Consider the following 19,274-nt stretch of genomic DNA (forward strand, 5'->3'; position numbering starts at 1 on the left):
GCTCGAACTCGGATTGCCTTTTGCCACAACAGCAACTGCAACCAACAACCAGCGCAGGTCTCGTTCGCTTCCTGCAATATTTGTATATGTTAATTGTGTGACTAATGACGGCCAACTTGTCATATTTTTATCAACATGTGAAGTTAACATTTTTGTTTTCGCTGCCAGTTGCCTTTGTTGAACGTTTAACGTTGTTGCCTCGATCGATACCTCGTCGAATCGAGTTTGTGTTCTAAGTCTTTCGGTTTGCCGACTCTGCTGCCTAATCGGGTCACTTGTGTCAAATTAACGCTTTTAACGTATGCACTGCAGATAACGATAAAACAAAACGTTGCCTCCCACCACCAATACTAACACACACACACATACAAACATACACTCCATTAGTGTGTGTGTAGATACCACAAAAAAGTCGGGGGCTGGAAAAATTCGTTAGTACGAAAACTCAATCAAATGTCGAAACTTGAAAATCGTGATCATGGTCCTGGCCGGGGCTGCCAGGTAAGTCTGTCCCTCTGTCCCTCTGTCTGCTGTCTATGCAGGCGTAATGGCTGTTGCTTTAGGCAATGGCAACAGCAACAGCAACAACAACAACGACAGCAGCAACAACATTGCCAGCGAAAACAACAAACAACAAACGGTAGCTGCAAACAAGACAAAAGACAAACTTATCGTTTGAATTATCGGCATTTATTTGCATTTTGAAATCTCCTCACCCCGCTTCTCCGCTTCTACCCCTTGCGTTCTCTGTCTCTCTGCTGCCCCTTCCCTTTGTCTGCCTCTCTCCCTCTATTTCTCGCTTTTTCTCTATGGCTAGCCATGATTGTTGCTACTGTTGATGCTGCTGTTGCTGTTGCTACCTTTGCCTTTAATTCACTAAAACGTAGAGACAGCGCGCTAGAATAATCTGCTCACAAGTATTTGTTAGCCAGATACTCTGTATAAAACCCTTTTTTGATTTGGTTTTGGTACTTGGTTTTGATGTTAGCTATTATTAGTATTAATAACTTTGCTTAAAATAATAAGCGCTATTTAGTTACTATATCTTTCTTTGCGATTTATTGACCTAAAGTTTGTTGAATGTGTAAATTCCTTTTTGATGTTTGCAATTGATTTATGAACAAATATCTTTGCATTGCTTTAAAGTTTTTGTTTAATTGTCAGCTTCATATCGTTTACATTTCTCTATTAACAATATCGAGATTACCTTGAAAATTCTTCACTAGAACTTTGTTAAAAATAAGATTAATTTTGTATCGTATCTTTGTGGATACGACATCGAAGATTTAATTTAGTTTTCTGTCTTTGCAAATGAGATTAATTTGGTGTGCTACATTGAAGATTTTAATTTTTAATTTTGTATTGTATCTTTGTGGATACGTCATCGAAGATTTTATATTGTTTTCTGTCTTTATAATGAAAGAATCACTAGCAATTTATTTACTCACCATTTGTCAAACATTTCGTCGTATTATCAACATCTCGAGCAGTTGATTACAGGGTATAGGCGAAGCAGTAGAAGGATGCAGGGAATTCGATTCAATAAAAAGTGTCTTTGAGGGAGAGAAGAAGGAAGGCAGATGGGAAGGCATAGGGGGAAGAGGAGTGCGGCACTTTCGTATGCGTCGCCAGTGGCAGTTTTCGTCTCTGCTGCAGCTGTTGCAGCAGCTTTCATGCTTCATGGCTCACTTGCTGAGCTTGCGTCGCCTTTTACAGTTAGCACCGAGGGCCTCGCGCAGTCCTAGACTTAAAACGAAATACTTACTTACAATATACGAGTATATAGAAAAGTTACACGTGTGTATCTCTGTACTCAAGACAGAGGACAGAGCGATGGGCAGCACAAAAATTAGCATGCGCAAAGGCAGCAATATCAACTGCGGTAGCAACATTGCTTGGAATGTCAACGGCAGCCGCAGCTGAGATTTTTTCGCTTTGCTCTTGCTATTGCTATTGCTGTTGCTGTTGCTTTGCTAAAGGATTTTGCTTGCTGCTGTTTTGTAGTTGGAAAACGTGATCACTTTAACATTTTTGCTTGTTGCTGCCGCTGTTGCCGCTGCTGTTGCTGCTGTTTTGAGTGGTTTTAGCAATTCTAATGCTGTTGCTGTTGTTGTTAAGCAGCTGCTGTTGCTGAGGTTCTCATATCGATGCCACGGATACGAGTACATGCCCCAATGCCCGTCGAGCAATACCGTACGATAAGCGGTTCCAGTTGCAGTTATACAGCAATTGTCGAACCTTTCCCAAGCCACTCTCTCTCTTTTTCTCCATCTCTGTCTCTGTCTCGTTCTGCTGGTCTTTCACAATCTGCATCAGTTTGTCGCTGCATTTCGTCACTCCGGAAATGTTGGAGCTGCATTTAGGCTATTCACAATGAAATGTTGTCGCTGAAATTAAAAACAATTGCAATGTCAAACAACAGCAACAGCAACAACAACAGCGTTGCCTTGTTTGTGGGCTGTGGCTCTCAAGTTGAACGACTGTCATGGACTCTAGCCAAGTTCCAGCATTGTTCTATTTATGCAGAAGAGTCGAAGAGGGGGATCGGAGGTAGGAGAGAAGACGCAACAGACATCAGCGTCATATTCTCCACCCACATGACAACTAGAATCACAACAACAGCCAGCTCGGCATGAACAGCCAAAGGTAACAACGCCATCATCATCATCATCTTCTCGTACACTTCATCATCCAGACTCGAGATGATCATCTTCAGTCGTCGTCGTCGTCGTCATCGTCATCGTCATGTTGTCATCCTCGTCGTTGGCTGCTTCTAATATCTGTTGGCGGCACGGCAATTAAAAGGCACGCTCTTCTTCTGGTTGTTGTTGCTTTGCCATTGTTGTTGCTGCTGCGGCAGATGAAACATTGAAATCAACGTTGTCGACAACAAGACGCGTCCTCAACATCATCCTCAAGCTGCGTATCCATCTGTGTTGAATTCATCTAACAATCAGAGAACGAGAATGCGCACGATTGCGATTAGGTGGAGGCGACTCCGACTCCGACTCCGACTTTGACTCCGATTGCGAAGTGAGACGAGCTCTCGTATCTAATGCCAAGATCTGTGTACCGCAGCAATGTCGATGTCGACAGCGCCACCTACATGTGAGAGTCTTCAACTCTTTGCAGAGAGAGAAAGAGCAGAGGGGAAAACGGGAATGCAGCTCGACGGAAGTGATCTCTGCGTGTTTTGTTCCTACTTGATTTTGGTTTGTGCGCTGCGCATAATTGTGCATAATTTGCTGATCAACATTTCCCCCCTCTTAAGAACCGATGCAATAGAGAACTTTAGTTTGGGCGTTGATTGGCGTCTATTGAATGCTAATTTTGTAGACTGAAGGGAAATCAAAGCGCCGTTAGAGCAGCTCACAAGATGCTGTGCAGACAATGGCGTTCCATTAATAACTGACAGGAGCAGGAGGACGAGAACAACTTCAACTGTGGCGACAGGCAACAGACAACAGTCTACGAAAGAGACTGAGACAGAGACTGCGACTGAGAGACAGGCCGAGGAGTGGGCGCATTAGCTGGCTTTTGTTTTCGGGGCAGGCGGCAAACCCTTTTTCGCGCACACAAACAATAAATAATGAAACGTTGACACGACAACGTCATAACCTTTGAACGTGAAATCGAAGCCAGCAGATGCCAATGCAAATGGAATCTAGAGTTGCTAGCAGTTGAGCGTGATGCGTGGGCAGCTGCAACTCCTCCTCACAAATGTGATTCAATTAGTCGCTGTCTTCTGCTCCACTCTTTCTCTCCTTGCTTCGACCTTCGTGGTTTGTGATTTGATCTAGAATTATGGCCAATTGGTGCTGACTGTTTGACATGTTGGTGACTCGACTCGCTCTCTATCGCAGCATCGCACAATTGGTGGCAGTCACAACACACAATAGCAGCAACAACAACAACAACAACAGCAGCAGCAGCAGCAGGTGGCAGACACGGTTTCCAATTGCCAACAGAGTCAATTGGCAATTGCCATTGGCCATGTCACACGTCGCTCATTACATGGCCAGTCAATACTCAATAGTGAATAGATCTATTCGAATCTCACTAACTGTGATATGTTTGTTAATCGTAAATGAAATCGAAATCGAATAATACTTCAGCTCTCTGTCGCCCGCTGCCAAATCAAATTAAAATGTGAGTTGTCTTTTTATACTTGCTGTCGTTGCGTTGCGATTTTCGCATTGGCATTTTCAAGTTTAGTTTTGCAGTTTTTTGTCTTAATTGGTTGCCTGATAAGATGTGTTCATGTTGTTGCCGTTTTGCTCGCGCACTCGCAGATACATTGATAGTTGTCTCATGTGGTTGCTGTTACTGTTGCTGTTGTCGTGGCCATTCACCAGACGGAGCTCTGCTCCGATTAGCCACCGCCATAGACGGTGGCTAATGAGCCACTTTTCAGCTGCCTCCTGCTGAGTGTGTGTGTGTGTATTGCGCATACGCAGCGTTGTTGCTGTCGTTGTTGTTGTTGTTGCTTCCAAGCGTTCGTTCTATCTTTTGCATAATTCTCTCATTAGTCAGCTGCCAGTTTGCGGTGTTCGCGTTGTTGCTGCCTTTTTGAAAGTCGAAGTTCAAGTTTCGCCACAAGCGCGGGTGCAGCAAACACAACACGTCACCAACCGAGCTGGTCAAGCATATTTGTAACAGAGCTCGAGGGATTCTTAATGACATTATCTTAAAGTGCCAAGTGCAATCTGAAGAATTAATACATCATTTTAGCTGAAGAACTTTTAGAATAGTGTGTTGACTATTGCAAACAAGAGTAATATTAGGTGAATGTCGAAGTAAGCTAAAGAGAAACTGCAATCTTTAATATAAGATGAAGAATAAATATCATGAAAAAGAGTTCGATTCTTGCAACTGCATTATGCTGCATAAATATAGCGTTCAAGATGAAGATCTTTTATAAGAGAGCCATATTAGGTGACTGTTCGAGAAAGCTTTCTAACAACTGCAATCCTTAATATTAGAATGATTAATGAATAAATGAATTATCCACAAAAAAGTTTAGTAAAAGTGACTTTAGTTTTAAAAGTTCTTTTTCATTTCTACCACTCATTGTCAAATCACAAAACTAACTAATTCCCCGAATACATACTAGAATATCCAACAAGTATTATATTCTACTTATTATTAAATAATAGTATTGTTCACTTGCCTTTAGTCAACTCGTGTCATTGCATCATATGCATATTTGGTTGCAGCTCAAATATGAGAAACACAATTCGTGTGTGCGCCATATTTTGGCATCAAATTAAGGGGGCACAAATCGATCAGCACTAGAACGAACGCTTTGTGTGTGTGTGTGTGTGTGTGGGTTTTCAACGCTGTGGTAACTGCAACTGCAACAGCCACAGCGACTGCAGAATGTGTCAACGCAACTTGGCAAATGCCAAAATGGCTGCTTGCTTCGAGTTTGTGCCGAGGGAGCTTTGGGGGGGTTGGCAATCAGTGTGTTGCTAGAGGGGAGGGCTTAATCGAAAGGGGCAGAGGAGGGGAAGAGTAGGTTGTTTACTTGCCTGAAGGCGCCAAGTCTTGCGCCTTTGTTATGCAAATGCTTCGCGTTCCTGATGCCCGTATGCCAAAAAATCAACATTACCCGCAGTCTCGTATGTGGCAACACAGTCCCCTCTCGCCCCTCTTTGCATATGAGTGCACTACAGCTGCCCCATATGCCTCATGCCTCGTGTGGCACGAGAATTGCTCGCATTGGTTTGGGCCAGTTTTACGATGCGAATGCAAATTTTGTTTGCCTCAAATATTTTGGCATTTGCGCATTCATTTTAATTTTACCAATCGACTCTGCGACTCCGAATCCAACTTCGACTTCGACTTCCACTCTGAGCTGCTGTCTGAGTTTTTGGCTGTTTTGGGTTATGGGTTTTGGGGGCTTGGGGTTTGCGTCTAGCCGACTAACCGGTTGTGGGCCGTCTCATAATTTCTGTTTGCTATTTTGGCTGCCGCTGCTGCTGCTTTGCTTAATACGTGACTATCATGTCATAATAGCGAATTATTAGAATTTAATGCGACTGCTTGTTGCACGTTGCACGCTGCCTGTTGTCTTAGTCTCAGTCTCTGCTGCACCACTGCACCAGAGTTCCATATTTATTCAAGTTGTTGCCACAAAACTGGGTCAGCAGTTTGCCACGACAAACGAATATTATTTTGTCGAACCTCTTGCCAACTTCTTCTTCTTCTCCAACTCTAGCAGAGAAATGCGTTTAGGTGTGAAGCGATTGCCCCCGGGATATGTCGAGAGATCTGAGAACGCAGCCCGATCGATTACAATTGGGCGTAGCAACGCTTTCGCCGCCAATCGATAATGCAGCTCTGTTTATCGATTGCTAAACTGGCGCACTGAATACTCCTACTTCAAAAGTCGAAACTCTTGCGCCAGCTGCTAATCATTCCCATCATGCTAATCACTGGGATTATCGATTTTATAGATTTACAGATTGTGCAGAAAGCGCGAGTTATGTCTTGATTAAGTATACGCCGCGTGCTTATTGATTTAGTTTCACTCGAAGCTGAAATAGTTTGCCACTCCACTCGCTTGGGAACACCTGCAACTTGGACTCATTGAACTGATGTTAACACGTTCACACCTGATGTACTCTGTTTTTATACCTGCTATCCATAGGGTAGAAGGCTATTATAACTTTGTGCCTCTTTGAAATGTATCTTACAGGTAGAAGCATTTCCGACCCCACAAAGTATATACATATATTTTTAACCAGCTTCAATAGACAAGACGATATAGTCATGTCCTTCTGTCCGTCCGTCTGTATGAACACTACGGGTCTTAGTACATTTTGCTCTGTATGGTATATATTGAATGACACTATATGAATATAAATTAAACATTATCTTTGGTATATTTAAGTATTTTTTGGTATATTAATTTGGTATATTTTGGATTTTTGGTAATAACATTACCGTCTTGAATGTTATTATATCATTATACAAAAGGTAGCCTTTGGCATATTTCAGTATTTTTGCGCACTGTTTTGCTTTTATTCAAAATGTGTAGCGGGTATCTCACAGTCGACCCCCCTCGACTGTAGCTTTCTTATTGGTTTTTTGTATGCGGATAGAGTTGCCTCTACATCTTACTGCCCGGAGCAGAGGGTGACTTCTAGTCGTGCATTCTTGGCATTACTTGTCGCATACTTATTGAAAATTCTTTATTTTATTTTGTAGCATTTTTGACTGCTGTGACAACTGTTGCTGCTGCTGCTGCCGCTGTTGCTGTTGCTGCAGTTGTCTCCCCATATTTGGAGCGGGGGAACAAGACTCTCAACGTACAGCGTGCAACTCGAAGCTCGCGTGATGGCAACGGGGGCGCACATTGCACATAACATAACGAACTCACAACTGGCAACTTGCAACTGGCAACGGGAATCTGTCGAGGCGTTAAATTTCATGTAGGTATTGATTTCCATTTGATCTGTTGCCTCTTCTTCCCTTGCTCTTCCCCCCATTTGCCACCCAAGCCCGCCCTTTACGCACACACACACATGCGTTCTCTGTGTCTCAGTCTCAGCACCGACAATATTTCACAACATTTCACCTCATTAATCAAACAAACTGTACTCGGAGTCCGATTCCGACTGCAACTTGGAGTCGGACTTGGATTCAGATCCGAGACTTTTTGGCATATTTTCGGCAAGTGTCAGCGATTTACAGTTAGTTTTCGCAGTTGAGAGAGAAAGAGAGAGAGAGAGAGAGAGGGAGAGACAGAGAATCGGAATCGCAGGCAACGACCGTTGACTTTTTAATTGATTAAAATGAGAAATCGTTACGATTTGTGTGCGCTGATTGTGCGAATGATTTCGCCAAGGATCTGATTTCAGAGGAGCCACAAGGAGAAAGAGATCTTTCTGAGGCGGAGGTCACTGCAAATTTGCCATTGTTCAGAATCATAATGACAAGTGAACGGGCTTTCTATAGCGATTTTGCACACAGGAAATGAAACTCGATACTTTTGTATTGTTGCTGTTGTTGTTGTTGGTTCTGCGAAATCTGTGAAATGCGAAATGCAGTCGCCAGTTGAAAGGCAGTTAACAAAACAGCCAGCGACAAAGACAAACTCAAACTTAAACTCAAAGCTAAAGCCAAAGCTCTTGGCAATAATAAGCAATAAAAATTCCGCGTGGATTTTGTTTATGTGTCGAAGATTTATAGTCGGCTTTGGAGCCTTTGATGAGGAGCTGCCTCCTCCTCATCGACGGGGCCTAATTGTGTCCTTTGATGCAACTGTTTCGCATATTTGCAATGCACTCTTTGATAGAAAGACTGAAGACTGTTCTCTTTTGTCCTGGGTAGTCGACCTCTAGGCCCTTCCCCCCAGTGTTTCCCCCTCTTCTGCGCTCGGCAGTTGCTGACAACTTTTGTACATTTCTCGCTAAATTAACTGAATTTCTGACCCTGCGCTGCAGGACGAACCTGGGCAACTGTCCAACAAACAAAAAGAGAGAGAGAAAAAGAGTCCCCAATAAGAACAGCAACAACAAAAGCGAATCGTTAAGAGTCCAAAGATCGCATAACTCGCACTCTCTCTCCCCTCCCCCCGCGCACCAACTGTAAATTTCCAAAAGAGCCCAAAACTCGAAGTGAAGCCAACTCTTTGCTCTGTGCTGTGCCGTGTCTCTGCTGCAGCTGCAGCTGTGGCTCCTAACTCTGTCTCTGTCTCCTTCTCTGACTGTTGGGGTACAGCGAGGCAGAAGGAGAGAGGAGGAAGAGAGAGAGAGAGGGAGGCAAATATGCGCAAACTGCTTGATGTCCACTTAAAAGTGTCAACGTGAAATTCTTGGCTGCCCAGTGCACAAAAAGTGAGTGTTGCCTGGTCGCGAGCCGCCGCAAGGGAGCAGGCGTTGCAGTTGCAACTTCTGTTTGGGAAGGCACTTCTTGGTGAAGCGTTTGCTAATGAGCTGCACTCAGATGAGCGCATCTCTTACTCTATTTAGCACTTTTGACTTTTGCATTTTCATTTCGAGTGCAGGGTATTCGCAAGTCGACTAGTTACTCGCTTTCTTTTGCACATCACTTTTTGTTGTTGTCTTCCCTTTGCGTGTTTTTCTTGTTGTTTTTCTCATTTTTCAGTCGCTGTTGCTTTTTGTTGCTGTTGCTGCTGCTGCTTTTTTGGGGCTTTTGTTATTTTGGCAGTTGAATTGCGCCTTTCGCCAAACGATTCAGCTCATTTATCTGTAACTTTTCTTCTTTCATTTCGGCTGCAGTTCTCAGTTCTCAGTTCCAAGCCCAGACATTGGCCTGGGGCTTTGTTGTTGCTGTTGTTGTTGTTGTTGATTCTGTTGCTGTTTTGCCGTTTTCTGTTGTTGCATCTCTCGCGGGCCAAAGTTGCAGCATTTCGAGAATTTAGGTTGCTCCTTTTTGTGGTTGGCATTCTGCTGTTGCTGTTACTGCTGTTACTGCTGTTGCTTGGCTTTGTTTTGTTTTCTTCTGTTTTGTGGGCAACAAAAATATCACACGAGTATAATTGAGTTTGACACAATAAATTGCTCATCGCAAACGAAGAGCCTGGCCTGGCCAATCCCCTCCAGCTCCTTAGGGTGCTTTGGCTGCTTTAGCTGCTGCTGCTGCTGTTGTTGTTATCGCTGACCTTTAAAGCCGCGCAGTGCGCTGATTTATAAATTGATTCTGTTTAACTTTGTGGCACAGCGGGTAGCGCGCTCCTTGGCTGGCAGCAGCATCCTCTGTCCGCAATGCCAGCAGCAACTGTTTGCTGTGGCCTCCCATCCATATCCACATGTGGATCCACTGACAACTGCTGCATCGTTTCATTTGGCACATTAACACGTTTTGTGTTTGATCACCGCTTAGCAGGCTGCAGTTGCAGTCTCAGCTTCAGCTTCAGCTTTCGCCTTTTTTGATTGTCTTGGCCATGTAAATCGCCGCTTCTAAGCGAAGCTTTAATGAGTAGCCACAGCGAGCTGACATTGATGACGATGATTCGATGGCGACGACAGCACGAATATTTCAATTAACTGACAGCTCGCCGAAAATGACTGAGCATCCGCCAGCTTTAGCTTCAGCTTCAGCTTCAGCGTGCTCCTTTTTTTTACTCCTGCTCCAAGCTATAAACTTCAATCGAGCAAGCTGAGCAACTGTCCGACTGTCAGCGGGTCTCAAACAGCGACAACGACAATGACGACGACGACGAAGATGTTGTTGTTGTTGCTGTTGCTTGTGGATTGTTGATTTTGTTATTTCCGTTGGCGAATGCAATGCGATAAAATGCAAATCTCTTTTGATGCTAAAAGGACAACAATAACAACAACAACAATGAGAGAGAAGCATTCGACGGCGCGTCGAAACAATGGCAGCATAAATGGCTGCTGCTATTTCTGTGGTTGCTGCTGCTGGTGGCACATCAATGTCAGCAGCATCAGCAGCAGCAGCTCAACGCAAAGTTAGCTGAGTGGAGAGGGGGAAGGAACAAGGCTAATCTTCATCAGCCGCCGTTTGTAGTTTGCAGTTGGATTGCGCAAAGTGTAAGCTCACACAAATCCCTAGACACACGCGCAACACAGAAGATGGAGACTGAGACGGAGACGGAGACTGAGCGTCAGCGATGGAGACGAAGATGGTGCAGCTTTATCTGCACAATAGATGGACATTTGGATAGATTGTTCTTGTTTAGCTTTGACGTTCTGCGCTTCTCTCTCTTTCTCTCTCTCTGCGCGCCTCCCACTCGCTGGCTGCATTATGAGATTCGATCATCGCATCGTAGCTGCTTCCTTGGTGTGTCATGTCCAAATTGTTTGGCCACAGTAGCTGCTGTTGCTGCCTCTGCTATTATTGTTGCTGCTGCTGCTGGGGGAAAGCAACTTGCAACTGGCAACAAGGCACACAACATTTGCAGCTATGGCAGCTATTATTATATTTTAATGGCTGCCTTTGTGCGGGATTGGGATTGGAATTGGGTTTGAGTTGCAGACGGAGTTGGAGTTCAACTCGATGGATGATGAGGATAGATGTTGTATGGATGGATGGATGGATGGCCAATGATTCTATTGGCAAGAACATTGCCATTATGGCGAGATTGCGCGTGTTTCATTATGCAGCGTGGTTGTAGTTCTTCTCTTGCTTGTCAGTCTCTAATGGATTCCTGTTTGCCCTGCACCGAGTTCGTCATCGACGTCGTCGTCATCGTCGTCGTCATCGCAATAGGGACTGCGATCTGAGCTGAAATACAAGCGCATCTCTCACAAATCATCTCTGCAACCATCAGCTAACAGAGCGCGGGGAGGGGGGAGGAGGCGCTGGACGGAGGCAGCGGCGCCAGTGTAGTCCAAAAACGTATCGAATTACATTTGGCAGCGGCGTCGGGATCTTTTCTCTTTGATGCTCTCCAAGGCTGTCTCTCTGTTTAAGTGTGTACGAGTATGTGTGTGAGTGGAGATTGTGGATCAAAAGCGGCGCTGGAACTGAGCAGTTTCGCCCCTGGAGCGTTGCCGCCCTAGCGGAACCGGAAATGGACACTGGCCAAACAAAAGACTTAGACAACGAACTTCAACTGCTGCTCGTAAAAGATCTCTTTATTATTCCTGTTGTAGTTGCCAACTGGCGATTGCGCCAATCATGTCGGCAATTAGCAAATCCCCTGCAGTTGCCTCTGCTACTCTACCCCCTCCCCCTTCCCGTTGCTTATACTCTCCCCCTTTTCATGGCTTTTTCGTGGTAGCAATTATTTTCGCATTTGTTGGCCACTTGAATGCTAATTCCAAAACGGAGATGGCGAGACGAGCTGCGATGAGATGAGGCGGCAGAACGAGCTTATTAGTGCAGGTATTTGCCATAAATTTGGACAATAATCAAGCGCGCGCTATAATAAAAAGCAACTTCAAAGGATTTGCAGCAGATGAAGAGGCAACAGATGAAGTTGCGCGCCAAAGTGTTAAACTGACATGCGAGACGTTCGTTGCAACCTGCCACCTGCAACCTGCAACCGGGAGGGGCAGAAGGAGGCGACTCTCCTCCTCTGGGTGATGATGGGACGTAGGCTGTGCCCGGTCAGTCAGTTTAGCATCACCCAGCGGAAAGAGAGGATACCTCGTTCTCTCTCTGTCTCTGTCTCGCTGGTTTCTCAGTTCTCGCGCCCCCATAACTGACACTTGCAATGAAGACATTAGCCGCTAATGGAATTGTTATTAAGCCTCTTCCTCCAAGTCTCCAACTCTCTGTTCTGTCTCTGTCGCTGTCTCTGTCTCTGTTTCCCAACCGAGTTGAAGCGCGCGTCTTCATTCAGGCTTTGGAGGAGCTTAGGCTGCAGCTCAACTTGATGGCTGCTGAATCTGTGCTTGCTCAGCTCTCGCTGGCGGCTTTAATTTTCTCATCAGCTCCTCGACGATTTGAGTTGAAATAAAATTATTATTGTATTTCGCATTTCGTATTTCGTACGCATTGCCTTGAGATGAAGATTCCGATGCAGTTGCGCGAGAGATTGAGATTGGCCTTTATGGGATTTACTTGCCAACTTGCGACTCATAATCGCTTTATTGTGCGCTTGATGTATTGACAAATTATAAAGGCATAATGTGGCTGCAGCAGCATGCCAGAGGGCCGTCAAAAGCATCTCTGACTCTGATGGTATCAGTTGTGTGTTGGCATTGTCCCGCATCCATAACTGATTGCATCTTATCACGCAGCCAAGCTCGCAAATCACTTATTTTGCAATCAGCTGGCAAATCGGGAGAGAGAGACCAAGCCCAGTCACAGTCGCAGTCGCAGTCGAAGTCCTCAAACCTTGAATTGCTCTACAAAGAAATGAAGCATATCCAGTCTCTGTCTGCAGTTTGAGTGGGCATGGCTGAGAGTTCCTCGATGTCTTGGTGCCTTGGTGGCGCTGTTGGCCCAGCTTTAAAAGCTGTCGAAGTCTCCCCATTTGACAGCCAAAGTGAAAAATGTCCATCCGTCCGAGGCAACGCAACGCATAGAACAATGTGAGGCTTGCTTGCAATACGAGTACGTGCTCATAGTTACAGCAACAGCCAAAGCAACTGCAACAGCAACGACAGCAACAACTCGCTAGTCGAAGCCACTTAAATGGCTTTAAAAATAACCCAACGGCTGGGCTCAGCTTCGTTGTTGAGACTGTGTTTGTTGTTATTGTCTTTGGACTATAACAAATTAAGGCTTTTCACTTTCCGCTGTCGCCTCGTTGTTGTTGCTGTTGTTGTTGTTCTTCTTCTTGTTGGCAACGTTGTCTGCGTACACACCCCAAAAAATGCTGCGTGGCCCAAATGAATACCTAGACGAACATAACCCATAATCACCATCATCATCATCATCTTCATCTTCATCATGTGCGTCGTTGGCGAGGTTGCCGAGAAAGAAGCTGTTGCAGTCGAGTCAATGGCATCATCATAGTCTCCCAGATTCCTCTAGCTAGAGGCCTTTGCTCTCTCTCTCTCTCTCTCTTTGTCTCAGTGTTTTTGTCTCTCTGCCCAGGTGGCATAGTTGTTGGCTGTCGATGTTATTTGTATTTACTGTAATATGAATTGACTGCCGCTAATAATAACCAGCAGCTACTCTCTCACTCGCTCTCTCTTCGTCTCAACAAATTTCAACAGTTCTCGCCATGATCTGCAACTGATACCAACAGGAGTCCAAGTCAAAGTCAGAGTCAGAGTCGAATCTGGCAAATGGGAAGGAAATAACTCAACTGGGCTAAAAGGAGTGTGCAGCAAATAATGATAATGACGACAGGCCAAGCACAAGCGAGGCGTCAAGGGGTCATAGAGGGGAAGAGGCGAGAGTCCGGCTAAGGGCTAAGAGGAGGTGTGGTGTTGGCCAGAAATCAGAAACAAATAAATGAGTGCAGGCAACAACTTTGAAATGAAGACAAAGCGGCCGTCACTTTTGGCTTCTCTCTGTCTCTCTCTCTGTCTATGTGCTTCTCTTTCATGCTTGCGTGTTGCGTCTGCAAAAAGTCTAGAATTTGTTTGCGAACCTTGAGCAATTGCAACAGTTGCAACAGCAACAGCAGCTGCAGCAGAACTTTGCCTATCAGCGACTCAGATTCAAAAGCAGAGACAACAAGCCAAGAAGAGAGACAGAAGAAGAGACACAGACGAAGAGGAAGACGAAGCCGAAGATTTTTACAAAGTCTCTGCGTATGTGGCGTGCTAGTTCAAGAGTTCAGATACGTTTTGCCACCTACAACAGTCGCGAGTTAAAAGACAAGAGTCGACTCCATTGCACCTTGGCAGTTATTCAAGACCTTGTTGCAACCCCTTTTCACTCTGCGTCGTAGGCGTGGCTGCCACTTTTGCTTTTGCCCCGAAAATACAACAGCAAAAAAAACAGTCGAAAAAATAAGCAAGGAGACTGCAAAAAAATAATAATAATAATGAAGGCATTCGGCCGGCAATCCATTTCCATTTTCAGGTCTCTCTCTACTCGATGTCGAGGTGGATGCCACAAAAGTGCAGTCCTTGTGGTCGCTTGCTGGCTTGTTGCTGCCCCCGAGGCCCGCCACGTTAATGGAAATTAATCACAAATACAACAGCAATTTGTTTGAATGCGAATGTGGTAAGATCTGCTGAAAAGCAAAACAACGAATAACTCGAGAGTGGTTCATATGTATTTTAGTTTTTTATTTTTGTTTTTATTTAATATGTTTAATTATTTCGGTTGATTTCTTTCGCTATTACCAACTAGTTACAACTTATTATAAAAAGAGAGAGTGGAGCAGTGCATACATTATCATACTCTTGGACTTATCGATATTTTTACAGCTTTGCTAAATCGTAAACAATTACACAAGTAGCATCACACGCACTCTCCTTCCTCTCCTCTCTCTCTTCGTTCTCTGAAGTGAATCTTAACTTAAGTAGGGACTAACTTAAGCACTGAATACGAGGGTAAAAATACGTTACGGATTCGTTGCTATAGTAGACTATGAAATGGATCTTAAATACGAATAAACATTTACAAGGGCTCTCCAATGATTACTAAAAACAACTTTATACAAATTCCTCTTCTCTTCTTTTCTCTCGCTCTCTTTCAGTTTTGTTATTTTAATGGGAATGCGAATGGAGGCAGACATGCGATGCTGATGTTGATTTAAATGCTGATTATGATTTCGATTGTGATGCTGATTTCGATAATGTTTAATGGGCAAGTGCACTTGATTTCATTTCTACATAACATATATATATATAGCTAAATGGTTGGTCCTATTGCCTAGATCTAAAATACTAACACTTAGTTCTAGCGTTTACCGCGTTCTATGAAATGCTTACAACTTATGGCTGGCTTGGTTCGTTGTCTGTTCGTTTGCCAAATTGACGACGCACTGCAGGGCGAGTCAACCAAGCGAATTTCAGAGAGTCTTTGTTGGCTTTGTGGTCGATCTACATGATATGCTATATGCTAATATGATCCTACTATATGTACAACAACAGTTAATGGGTGTGTGTGTGTGTGTGTGTGTGTGTATTGTGAGTGTGTAAGCTTTGTCTGATAAATGACTCCTATGAAAGTGATGTCACAAATAGTTTGGGGAGTTTGCAAGAAGGAAACCAGTTTACATTGTTAAAGTGAAATAACTTTTATAAATATCATTGAAATAGTCAGGATCAGAGGATTGTGACATCACCCAGGTGTGTGTGTAAGGATGTGTGTGTGTGTGGTAATACTATGCATGTACAGCTGCGCTCCATTGCTTAAGTCTGTGGCACTAACTTAGGGATCTAATTGGGGACAATCACTACGAATACACTACGCTCTAATGGTGATCACACTGATTACATTACGATTACATCTTCACTCGGTTACATTCTCGTGCCCACATTGGCTCGCTGGCTGGGTTGAGGGGCGTGGCGGGGCAGGGATACGTGCGACATGTGCGTGGGCGGTCCACCAAGCGGGGAAATCGAAGGCGACCTCGTGGCCAGTGGGGAGAGGGAGGGCGAGAATGAGGGTGACATGGCCGAGGAAGTACTGAAGCCACCGCTGGCTTCGTGTCCGATGGGAGAACGCGGCAGATTAGCGAGGCTGAGATGGGGCGGCAGTCGAAGACCTCCGGAATTGCCGAGCACAGGAAGATTGATGGCTCGAGGCGCCACATTGGTCAGCAGAGGCGGAGGAATGTGTGTGCTGGGTGGTGGAGCCTTGAGCACGACGCTGCCTGCGCCTGCTGAGGAGTGCGACGAGTGGGCCAGCGATTGCTTGCTCTTGGCACTGGATGAAGCGCCGCTGCCACTGTGACCGCTGTGCTCCGACATGGTGTCGTCCTTCAGGCGAGCAATCTCGGAGAAGACATGCGCGAGTGGTTGATACTGTGGTCCCCAGTCGAGCAGATAGTCCCAGTTATAGCTGCCCGTCAGCTCCTCCTCGCTGTGCACAATGGAGCTCAACGAACCACCCACATTGCTGCCCCCGACGACGACTGGCACGGGCACTGGAACTTCGCCGTAGCTGGCCATTACACCATGGCCATGACCGTGACCCACGGTGCCAATGCTGCCTGCCGTTGTGGCTGCATCATCCGCGCTGCTACCTCGCTCCGATCCCGCGCCACCGGCGACGTCGTTCAGCTTGGCGTAGATGAGATTGGTAATGTCGGAGCGAGCTGTGGCATCCTCGTCGAACATGTGCAGTGTGGGCATAGCCATGGGCATGGGATGACTGGAACCCGCCATGCTGGAGGCCCCACCACCGCCGCCGCCGCTGCCACTGGGATCGTGGTCCACAATGCCGAGGCGGGCCAGATACTCCTGGGTGTTCTGCACGGAAATATCCGAGATGCGTCCATCGTCGCTGCCAGCGCCTGCACCCGCCCGATGACTCAGCGGTCCCTCGTTGATCATGCGGATCTCTTCGTCCTCGCCATCATCCTCCGCCGATCCGCGTCCACTTGAACCCGACTGCTCGGAGCCCGATAGCTCGGAGGTGGTGGCTGCGCCTGAGCTGCCCGCATGCGGTCCGAAAGGCGGAATCTCGTCGTACTTGGGTGGCGCAAACTGACCCGAGGCCACAGCACCAGCTCCCACTCCGACCGCAACTCCTGCTGCCGTCATGCCACCGCGTATGGGAATCGTGTCAAAGGCGCTGGGATCCACATAGCTGTTGGAGTTGCCCACGCCCACCGTCTCGGTGCTGAGATGCGGCTTGACAGCATTTCGGGGCCGTCGACTGCGCATGTGGACGAAGAGAAAGATGCCCGCTGCGGCGCATAGAATGAGCAGCAGCGAGACAAGCAGACCCACGATCCAGTCACTGAGGCTACCACCTGAAGAGCCAGAGGAAGAGCTGCCCGCACCTGGAATGCTAATCGAGGCCAGGTTGGTGTTGGGATGCGCCAGCGGGTCGAGGGCGATCTCCACGACGCTCATGTTCGTCAGCGAGTTGTGGCGACCCGACGAGGCCGAGATCACCAAACTGATATCGCGGCCATCGTCGATGAGGCTGTCGTCGAGTTTCCGTTTGATGAGCACCGCGCCACTGCTGCGATTCACCTTGAAGTGGCCGTGTGGCGCGCTTAATTGGTAGACAACGCGACCATCCACGCCGCTATCGGCATCTGTGGCCATCACCTGGCCCACGACAAAGCCCAGCGGCAATGCGGCCGCCGCTGGCAGCACAAAGCGATACGTTCGCTCCGTGAACTGTGGCGTGAACTCGTCCCTCGACTCGATTTCGACGCGCACCGCAACCCGCGCGCTCCTGCCGCCCATGTCGCTGGCCTGCAGCTGAAGTTGGTAGCGCTGTCGCTGCTCGTAGTCGAACACCGCACCGGAGCTGACAATGCCCGACTGGGCATCGACGCGGAACAAACGCCACGAGCTGTCGTCGTCTGTGGCCGCCACCAAGCTGTAGTTGAGCTGCCCAAAGGGACCGCGATCCAGATCGCTGGCATGCGCGCGAAACACAGAGCTGCCGATTGGTTCGTTTTCGCCCAGGAAGTGCACGTACTCGGAGAGCGGGAATTGCGGTGCATTGTCGTTCTCGTCGTGCAGCGACAGGTGGAACGCCTGCAGGCTGCACAGTGGGCGTGGCTGGTGGCTGTCGCAGGCGCGAATGATGAGCTCGTAGCTGGTTGCCCCGCTGTCGTAGTCCAGGCGATTGTTTACGAACAGCACGCCGCTGATCAAGTCGATGGTGAACATGTGCTCGTCGTTGCCGGAACTGATGTCGTAGACCACCTCGGAGTTGGGCGTGTTCTCCTGATCCGCGTCGACTGCCAGCAACTGGGCGATGGAGTAACGCAGCGGAGCCAGCTCGCTGATCTCTGCCTCGTACTTGGCACTCGGATCGAAAATGGGCGCATTATCGTTGGCGTCGAGCACACTCACAAACACTGCGATGCCAGCACTCGAATTGGAGTTTGTTGCAAAGCTTGATCCTGCTGTGGGTTGGCTCAGGATCAGATGCAATTTGTAAAAATCGTTGCGTTCCCGATCGAGTTGTTTGACCAGCACAATCGCCTTGGAAGGCAGCAGCTCGAAGGCGGCTTCTTCGTTGCCCGCAGCAATGCTCAAAGTTTGATCCTTGACATCCTGGCCCAGCTGCAGAACCACCGAGCCAACTGTGGCTGACTCGCTGATCTGCGCTCTGTACTGCGTCTGCAAGAACTGCGTACGACCCGAGCCAATGTCTCCTGGCTGCACGCGCAGAAACGTTGCTCCACTCAGCCTTGGCTTACCCGCATCACGCGCAAAGATTTGCACAAAGTAATCCCCGCTGCTGGACTCGGCAGTTGGCAGTTGGCTCATGTTAACCGAGACGATGCCGCTTGTGGCATGCACGCTGAAGCCGGCTAAAGGAGGTTCGATGCTGTAGCTGATCTGCGAGTTGCGTCCTTCGGCATCTGCATCCGTGGCATTCACAGTCAACAGCTCCACATCCATGGATGCGCTGTCTGCCAGTTCCGAGGCAGCTGGCAACAGAGCAAAGTAGGCGGGAGGTTTTTGTGCCAGGAAGATGGGAGGATTGTCGTTCTCGTCGGCCACGCGAACTGTTAACGTGGTGCGTGCCTCGTGCGCCGCATCGGAGGCAATAACCTCAAGCTGATATTCTTGCTGTACCTCGTAGTTGAGACTGCGCTTCAACACAAGTTTCCCACTGTAGCGATCGAGGCCAAAAAGGGCCAGGTTCTCTGCCTCAACGGGGGAGTCGCTGCCCAGGCGATAGGTCAGAGTGGGATAGGTGTCGACATCATTTGCCGAAACGGAGGCGATGACAGCGCCCAGCTCGGTACCTGCAGAAGAGAAGGAAAGTTCATAAAAGGGAAGAAG

The 19,274-nt window shown here is 47.1% G+C and overlaps 1 protein-coding gene and 1 long non-coding RNA gene across 6 annotated transcripts in view; one reads left to right on the forward strand and one right to left on the reverse strand.

Annotated features, from left to right (window-relative positions):
- LOC117565845 (uncharacterized) overlaps positions 1–15,140 on the forward strand; it is a 48,233-nt gene extending 33,093 nt beyond the window's left edge. For 2 of the 3 annotated variants that reach the window (XR_004571937.2, XR_007954504.1), the window contains 2 exons: positions 14,422–14,565; positions 15,044–15,140. This is a non-coding gene — a long non-coding RNA (uncharacterized LOC117565845). Of the gene's footprint in view, positions 1–7,212; positions 7,437–14,421; positions 14,566–15,043 lie in introns of all 3 variants that reach the window. The other variant, XR_007954503.1, reaches the window with a different exon arrangement.
- A 91-nt stretch (positions 15,141–15,231) lies between these two features.
- The window catches only part of LOC117565840 (protein dachsous), a 74,804-nt gene continuing 70,761 nt past the window's right edge, over positions 15,232–19,274 (reverse strand). For all 3 annotated transcript variants that reach the window (XM_034245154.2, XM_034245152.2, XM_052002217.1), the window contains one exon: positions 15,232–19,237. In XM_034245154.2, coding sequence (XP_034101045.1) covers positions 15,810–19,237 — 3,428 coding nt within the window. In that variant the 3' untranslated portion in view covers positions 15,232–15,809. The remainder of the gene's footprint in view (positions 19,238–19,274) is intronic.

This window comes from Drosophila albomicans, chromosome 2L (genome assembly GCF_009650485.2).
Source record: "Drosophila albomicans strain 15112-1751.03 chromosome 2L, ASM965048v2, whole genome shotgun sequence".
In the NCBI taxonomy this organism is placed as follows: Eukaryota; Metazoa; Arthropoda; class Insecta; order Diptera; family Drosophilidae; genus Drosophila; species Drosophila albomicans.